We start from the raw sequence: 8584 nt of genomic DNA, 5'->3' as shown, positions 1-8584 counted from the left end.
CACACACACACACATTGCACCACACTTTCACACTTCTGACCTTTGACCCAGATCCTCCATTGTCTTCATCCCTTCAAACATTTTTAAACAAACAAACCTTTTAAAGGATGGTAATAGACTTCAGGCGAAGGATTCATTCTGAACAACAGTTAAATCTCTGTCTGATTTGGCTCCTCTTCAAGCTTTGACATGAATTTATGTATGTAGACATGTAAGATAAAGGTCTTTGGTGCTGCAGCTTCTGCTTCCTGCTCTTCATTGGTTATGCTTTTTTCTTCTGTGTGATACAGCAGCTCTTTTGCTTTTTCAGCATGCGATCTTTTCTTTTATAACTTAGTATGAATGAACCCTTTTTTAAAATGCTAGTGTTTTAGCTGGTGTTTCTAATAAACAGAACCTGAGTGTGTTTTTCCACCTATCATCATTCACTTTAGATTTTCTTCTCTCCCAGATAATCTGAAGTTGGTGCACTGAGCAATCTTGAGTTATTCATATTGATCTTAACTTTGGCAGCATGGCGGCATACTGGTTAGTGCTGTTGCCCAACAATAAGAAGATCACAGGTGTCTTTGTGGGTTCCTCTGGGTACTCCGGTTTCCTCCCAGCGTCCAAAGACATCATGGTTAGGTTGACTGGTGACTCTAAATTGTCTGTAGGTCTGAGTGTGAGTGTGAGTGGTTGTTGGTCTCTGTCTGTCTCTGTGTGTTGGCCCCGTGATTCACTAGCGACCTGTCCATAGTGACCCCGCCCTCAGCCAGTGTGAGCTGGGATTGGCTCCAGCACCCTGTGACCCAGAAATGGATAAGTGGTAGAAGATGAATGAGTGAGCGAACTTGTCCTTTAAAGGACCTCTGGGTTCTTCCCTGTGTCGTGGCCACTGTCCTTAGTCCTCAGCTTACATCAGCAGGTTAATTTGGTCCTCTGAGCTGATTAAACCTGTTTATCCACTCAACTGCTGGTAATGACCTGCACACCGTTAAATTAACAATTAAAAAACTGGGAAAGACTGAACAATGCTGGAAAACACTTCAAAACATCTGGATAAAAATGTTCTGCCTGCGACGTCATGAAAAATATTTTTCATGTTGCAGCAAGTAAAAACTGATATATTTCCCTGACAGTGGTATTCAGCCACATGAATTTAATTTAGGTTCCAAAATGTATCAACCTAGGGAAAAGTCATCTGCCTGTACATTCAATTGTGAATTGTAAAATCGTATACTTCTCCAGTTAAGTGTGCACCGAAAGGAACAAGCAGGTACCAGAAAATGTGTTTCTTATAGTCTTTTGAGTCCCTGAGCTGCTTTTTAGGCGTCATTGATGGGGAGGAAACTTTATGTATCTGGAATGTTTGTCCTATCCAGAATCAGAGCCTCAACACAAGCAAACACAATTTGCTTTTATCTGTAGCTGTGATACCTTTTAGACAGGTGTTACAAGTCATATCTAATCAGTTGAACTTATCATTGATGAGCTCCACCACACTATGGAAACACCTCCAAGGTAGTAAAGAGGAATGGGAGGAGCTGGAGCTGCATTTTAAGTGTCATAGCAAAGTGTTGAAATAATCAACGTGAATTTTACCTTCTGGATAAATCGCACATATCTCAATATACCTGAGGACATGTTTCCATCAGCACTGCTGAATGCCATAAAAGATGAGTCAGACAGTTTGATGTCAGTCACAATCTCTTTATAAGTTTTATCGTACACAGTGGAGCAACTACGAGCTCCAACCAACCCACAACAACTGGCTGAGAACTTTACAACTCTCCATTTTACAAAGAAAGAAACAAAAAAAACATACAAATATTACAACCTGTAATGGAAACTGATATTCTCTTTACATTGACTCACTATACACCTGATCTGACTTTACCTCTTTAAAACTGGACATAGACCAGATCCCCACACACTCTTTGATGCAGCTTCCTGTCTGTTTAACTGAGTTAAGAGTAATATTATTATACAGTGTGATGAAGCTTGATGGAGATGAAATTGCTCATTAAAGCACGTGAGTTGGTTGACGTCACAGCAAACACTTTCCTGTTGCTCAGACCAGACTGTTTTCACCCTGAACTCTGTCTGCCAGACTCAGTCCTGCCTCAACAAGCCCGACTAAGCTCTGTGTAAAGATGCTTGCATTTATCTGAGCTTTAACTGTTGAAGCTGAAGCTTTGAGCTTTTACAATGTGCCGTAATTAACAGAACTTAAAAAACACAACATAGGAAAGTTAAGACTTGAAGTTAGATGTTGGTCATTTAAAGAAAAACTAGAAAACTGTCAAAAAGATGATGTTCAGGTGAACTTCAGGAAGCTGTATTAATTTTATTCCCTGCACATACATAGTTGTTCCTGTGCATACGTGAATGTACCTGCGTACGAAGAGAGGTGCTCTGATGATTGTGAACCTTTCCAGTAACTGAGAGATTCTATCCCACTCATTTTGGTTTGGTTAACGTTTTGCCATTTCCCAATATTTACTTGGGACTTCTTTAATCATCCTTAGTGATAAAGGACACCGGCTCTTTTTTTGACCCATGTTCTCTTGAGATTCAATTCGCTGACAGATGAGAGAATGATCGTGGGTTTTGATGAGCTCACAGACATGCCTTGATCTTGAAGCGAACTTTATTGGTCAACCACGAATTTCCTCCCCTGGACACAAGGGGAGGTTGTGGATCGGTTGTGTGAAAACTGAAAAATTCTCTTTTGTTTTAGTCATGGTACACCGGACACCTACTCATCTCCATCACCAAACTAGCTGCCTTTTTCCTTTATGTATTTCCTCTGTACATAGATGACATTGAATTTTTTTTTATTTACTTTGAGGACTTTTTCAGTGCAAAAGTCTGATGACGTCATGTTTATGCAGAAATACAGGAAATTCGAAAGGTTCACAAACATTCAAACACAGCTGTTTCTCCGTATTCACCTCCAGCTGGTCAGGAGAGGTACTGAAACTGTTGAAGCACCTGGCAGAGTGCCCACAGAGACAGCAGTGGCAGCACTGAGCACACTGACGTTTTTCTGCTCTCTGTTTCTGTGTCGGACCCAACCAATGTTGCACGTCAGAGATATGAATACAGAAATACAGACATAAAAACACTGATTATGATTCATTTACTGTTTGTTCTCCAGATAAACAAACATCTTTGGCAAGAATCTCTCAATTTGAAATGTATTTCGCATGCTCTTCCCTCTGCTGGACAAACTGTATAACAGTTGCACTGTTATACAGTATAACTGCACAACAGCTTTTAAACTGTCTCAAACTCGTTGGCTATTGGTTGATTAGTGACCAGCTTTGTGGCTTCGTACAGGTTGGGCTCTGGTGGGCATCAACTCGTTCAGGCCTAATAGTGCAGGACAGTCTGGCTGCCTGACAGGAACCATTAATGAAGAGGCAGGAATTGAATTTTGTATTTGTATATGATTTGAATCCCAACCCAGATGTTTTATTTACAGCAGCAGGTTGTGTTCTGTTCCTCATGTTTAAAAATAAACTCTGTTCAACATATTTACAGAATGGACAATGTCAACATTCACAGTAAGTTTAAATGACTTGTTCACTTTGAATGTGAATTTGTGTGAACGTATGTGTGTGTGTGTGTGTGTCTGTATGATCATGTTATTAATAATTTTATGATTCCGTATGTACAACATGTGAAGAAGACCTCTCATCTCTCACCCCCTGTTTAATGGGGAGAGGTGGCAATTAAGAGGGGGAAGGGGGGAAATGGAGGAGACCTCAGTACTTTTCAGTGGGTGGAGCTCTCAGGTGGCGGCCTCTGGTGTGTCCCCACCTTCTGTCACCTGGTTGGTCTTCCCCAGCGTCTTCACCTTTACAAGCAGCTCGGCAAATGTCTCCTTCACACCTTTCTCCAGCAGCCAGCCCTCGCTCTCACACTCTGGGTTTTCTGGGTCCTCCATTGTCTCCAGAGCTGTACTCAGGTACTTGAGCCCCGCCATGTCTGTTGACTTATACACACACACAGAAACACTGTACGTACTTCATGTCACATCAGCATTTCACTTCATAACTTCTATTTGAACTTTTGGATTCAGCCACTGGTGATGCGTAATGTGTGCTTATCAGTCTACATTTGCTGCTGGTGGTGTCCTTGTGAAGTTTCGTTATGTGCTACAGCCAATACTGGGCTGAAGAAAGATGTTTCTGCAGCTGGAGAAGGAATGCTATTTCTGTCCCATAAATATTTCCACGTCTGCAGCCTTACTTGTTGTATGGCCATCATACACACCCATAGCCCAGAGTAGCTAATCAAGGGGTTCTAAGAAACCAGGAGGAGGAGTTAAAATCTTAGGCCCAAGTCCAGGTCAAACTCCTTCAGGTGTCAGGGACCGCCATCAGTTTCAGTGATGTTCTTACGAGCAGTCCAGCCTGAGTGATTGAGTTCAGGAAGTTGTTTTTAAATCTGTTGCCTGGCATTCAGGTCAAACTTGTTGTTTTGACCCAGATACCAAATTGCTTCTTGCTCTAAGGAACTGTCCCTCATCATGGCCTTCCCAGGATGCAACCTGCTGCAGGTAGATTAACACCCCCCCAGAATAGATCCTGATCCCCCGTGAGCCTGACCACTTTGCAGCTTATCATGCTGCCACCTCAGCACCAACCAGGACCAAGTTCCCATTAGCTACCGTTAGAACACTCAACCACTACAGGAACATAGCTTCTTCCTCTGAAAAGGGTTAAATGTAACAGATTTCACAAAGAAAATCAACATGATTTTAAATTGGTTATGATCCAAAGCTGGGAACTACATTTGGAACACATGCACAGTGAGGGGTTGAGCCATGTTGTGTTCTTCATGATGCTGCTGCAGTCCACTTTGAGCGCAAAACATCAGTTCTTCTCCTTTAGTGCTAACATTAATCACTTGCTACTCAATTATGCTGGTCCATTTGAAGTTGGTTAATTTACTGCAGCCATACTACTGTGGCTTGTCTTGTTTTAAATCAGCAGATTAGGAACAGAACTTTGAAGAAAGTCTTCATAAATTCTCAATTTACTGCAAAATATCAAGTTTAAGAAATCAAAAGATGAGAGCTTCCATTGTGTTGGCTAATTATTTGTCAAAAGAAACATTGCTGTGGCAAAAGGCAAGAGTGTTTTTCTACTCTTTTAAGACAAATGTTCAATACAGAGGTGGCCCATTTTTTTGAGGCACATGGAATCCATCTCTCCAGGATTACTTACTAAACGCTGCTTTAAACCAGTCAGTGCCTGTAGACGAGGAACCAGTAGCATCTATGGAAAGGCGACTTCATCACAATGAAGTCATTTTTATGCTTAATTTTCCTTGCAAAGACAGCAAGAATCATCTGCCTCACTATGGCTTGTTGTTTTATGTCCCCTCTTTGGTGTTTTGCTACCAAATCATGAGAAAGAGAGATGCTTCTTGGTTAAAGTGCCTTAAAAACCTTCTCATGTGGAACAAACAAATCAGCCTTGTGATTTTACAATGTGATGGGTCAGACTTTTTCTGAGTTGGCTGGTAGTCTCAAACAGTCCGGCACAAAAACAATGCAGAGAATTTCCCCTTTTTGTACAAATGAAACAAACCAGATACAAAATAGCAGATTTTTAAAGTTTCAAGAGGGCCTGGAATAGTTTTTACATTTGGACACAGACATGTGGACCATCTCTAGTCTTTCTTCTAAGATAACCTAAACAGCTGCTGGTTGTAGCTTCTTCTTCGACAGTGTTACATGCTAATTGGCTAAAGCTGGCCCTTACCTCCAGAATGATGGTGGCGATGATGAGTACTCCAATGCTGTTCATCATGCTGCTGTAGTAGTAGAAGAGGGCCTCGCGGCAGCCCCGCACCCAGATGTTGAGCTCCTCGGTGCGGTGGTCATAATCATAGTGGGCAGAGTTATTGGTCAGGTGATGCTGGATGCAGGGCCGAGGGGACCCTGGGTTACAGCAGCTGAAGGGGACACTGTCCATCAGGTACTTCCCCTCCACATTACTGAGGACACGACTACAGGACAGAGGCAAACAGAGTTAATGCTTCCAGGATTCTGCAGTGAGGTCAGAGATCAGGCACACTGGGTTGGTCTGAAAATCACAGGCCTCTGTTATATGTTGTTGGAAAGTCAACAAAAGACTGAAAAGAGTGGGAGCAGGGCCCTCATAACTCAAACCATGCAGCTTGTGTCTCATTGTGGTTTTTACATCTTGTAGTATTTTGTCTCTTTGAAGCCATATTTTAGGTTATGTTGACAAGAAGATCCTCCATTGTAAAGTGTCCATAAAGTTTACCAAAATTAGGATAAAAAATGTTATTTAAACTTTAAATCCAGTTCACTTCGGCCAAGATCAACATTTGTTTGAGGTCAATAAGCACACTTTTCGTTTCACTTTGGTGAGTTTGTGCTGTTCAGACAATAAGAAACAAACCTTTCAGGATGACACGATGAAGGAAAACAGCAGGATTGTCAGAGCGAAACTGCACAACACACTGAATGTTTTTATACCATATTTATTTATATGAAACCTGTTGCATGCTGTCGGAGGGAGGAAGAAGACCACTTGAGGATTAAACCTAAAACAGTCTACCTTGCTCACACCACCATTTAACAGTGGGATTATTATATACTGGAATGGCTTCATTCTGCCAATGTCTGCAACTCAATATTTGGGAGAAAATTATTCTGATCAAATGTTTTTGTTTCAAGTTTGGTGAAACACAGGAATTAGAAATTTTGACAAATCACAAACGTTCTTGATAAAGTGGGGTTCTCAGGATCCCAGTTAATTGCAGCCTGAATTTCATAAAATAACATGATTCAATTTGTCTAAAGTACTGCTGTAAAGAGTCATGAGTCACTAAAATTCAGGAGATTCATCTTTTGCAGAGCAGGACATCTCAGAAGATAAATAGCTTAAATATGTTTTAAAGTGCAAAAAACTAGTGAAATTGCCACTGGTGACTCCTCTGAGGAGGCGGAGCCTGTGAGTGATTGATATAACGGGTCTGTGCCTGTCAGGAGGATAAATTGGATCATGTGAAATAAGCATCTCAGTGAGATTGGCTAATATCTTTTAAACGTATTAACACAGAAACACGACATGGTTCCATGCAACACAAAACTACATCAAGCTCCAAAGTTCCTGCTGCGCACCCATGTTTCTGTTTCCAGAAATCTCCAACTGTTGTAAGTCAGTGACTATCCCCTCCTATCAGAGAACATCTATTTCACTTTACAATGTTTCCCCTGCAGCTCATTTGGTGAGAGAATCAACCCTCCTTCAGTCATGTGGTTTGGTTTAACCCTGTCACGTTTGTGGGCATGTAAGCCTCAGCAGGGTGGAAATCAGATCCTGGAAGATTATAGACTTAGAGCAGAGAAGCTGCTTCATCAACCTCCTGCATGGTCATTTTTACCTCTCTAATTCCTTCATTTATCCTCTACTGACCCCTTTGAACAATACTGCATCAGTTCAAGCAATCAGAGAGCAGTTATATTGGGAGTCAGATGAAAAAAGCCATCACTGACAGTGATGATGATCACACGAGCCGTTGAATAAATGATTGAGTTTAAAACAGGCTTTTCTCTTCCCTCAAAGGTTAGTAAGCTGAAGGATCATCCTTATTTGTGCTATTGCTGACCCCAGGAGCCAAAATTGAGGCAGACAATATCCTGCAGTGCTGGAGTTCAGCTTAATGAGACCCATAGAAAAACAAGTTGGCCTCTGTAAGGTTCAAAATGATAGCCCTGCACATAAGTCTCAGCTTTTCAGCTGATGGTGATGTTAGTTATTCAATGAATTGGCCTGTCAAGTCCAAGGTGATGTCTTGAAACTCCTTGCTTTGTCCAGTTACTGGTCTAACTTACAGAGACTCAGTTTAATGTGAAAGTGACAGCAGGGGATGCAGGCCGTTGATAAACCAAAGTGAGGAATAAGTGATTAGGTTGACTTTCCTACTGATCTGCAGGTCACTGTCTGGACTGTTTCAGCTTGAGCTGTACTCACTCTTTGACATCATCATTGCTCATGTCCAGGTAGCGGTTGCTGATCCACTGCACCTCGAACCAGTCCCTGAAGTTGTTGTTCCCACAGCAGCGGAACTCGATCTGTGTCATGTCCAGTGTCCTCTTCATGAAGCAGCGTCCTGGCGTGTCTGTGTCCTTGTAGAACTTGATGCTGTTTCTCAGGCCCTCGGCCAGTGTCAGGTACATCGCAAACTGCATGAGGAAGCAGAGCAGCGCTGTCAGCAACAGCAGCGCGTTGAACCCGCAGCATATCATAAGGTAGGGCTTCAGCTTTGGCTTCCACTTTGCAAACTTTATCGGGTCCAGAGAGTCGTGACACACCTTTCCCCCAAAGGCGTTGATCCCACAGGCCAACATGCCCATCAGGATCAGCAGGTTGGGCACTAAATGGCTCTCGTTGTTGTCCATCATCTCACTTCTCTTCCGCAGCTCGATCTTGAAGAAGATGCCAAGACTGAATATGAGGATGCCCACGATGACCGAGAGCCAGTAGAGCATCCATAGACCCTGAGCCAGCTTCACCCGCTTCTGCAGGTTGAACTTCAATGGCATGAAGGGCAT

The 8584-nt window shown here is 42.3% G+C and overlaps 1 protein-coding gene across 1 annotated transcript; it reads right to left on the bottom strand.

The window, feature by feature from the left end:
- Window positions 1–3778: 3778 nt before the first annotated feature.
- Window positions 3779–8584, bottom strand: prph2b (peripherin 2b (retinal degeneration, slow)). Its single transcript, XM_029521867.1, has 3 exons — window positions 8004–8584; window positions 5760–6006; window positions 3779–3982 (listed from the first exon to the last, which is right to left on the bottom strand). Exons 1-3 carry the CDS (start codon window positions 8582–8584, stop codon window positions 3779–3781), a joined length of 1032 nt encoding a protein of 343 aa, XP_029377727.1.

The sequence above is a fragment of the Echeneis naucrates genome, chromosome 15, assembly GCF_900963305.1.
Source record: "Echeneis naucrates chromosome 15, fEcheNa1.1, whole genome shotgun sequence".
Taxonomy (NCBI): Eukaryota; Metazoa; Chordata; class Actinopteri; order Carangiformes; family Echeneidae; genus Echeneis; species Echeneis naucrates.
This window is presented reverse-complemented; position numbering and strand designations above follow the sequence as displayed.

What these genes read in the sequence shown, in the direction of transcription:
- prph2b (XM_029521867.1), bottom strand. Translation starts at nt 8,584, where the DNA reads ATGCCCTTCATGCCATTGAAGTTCAACCTGCAGAAGCGGGTGAAGCTG. An exon ending in AGCAATGATGATGTCAAAGA is followed by an intron (nt 6,007 to 8,003) that starts GTGAGTACAGCT and finishes TCTGTCCTGTAG; the next exon opens with TCGTGTCCTCAGTAATGTGG. An exon ending in TCGCCACCATCATTCTGGAG is followed by an intron (nt 3,983 to 5,759) that starts GTAAGGGCCAGC and finishes TGTGTGTATAAG; the next exon opens with TCAACAGACATGGCGGGGCT.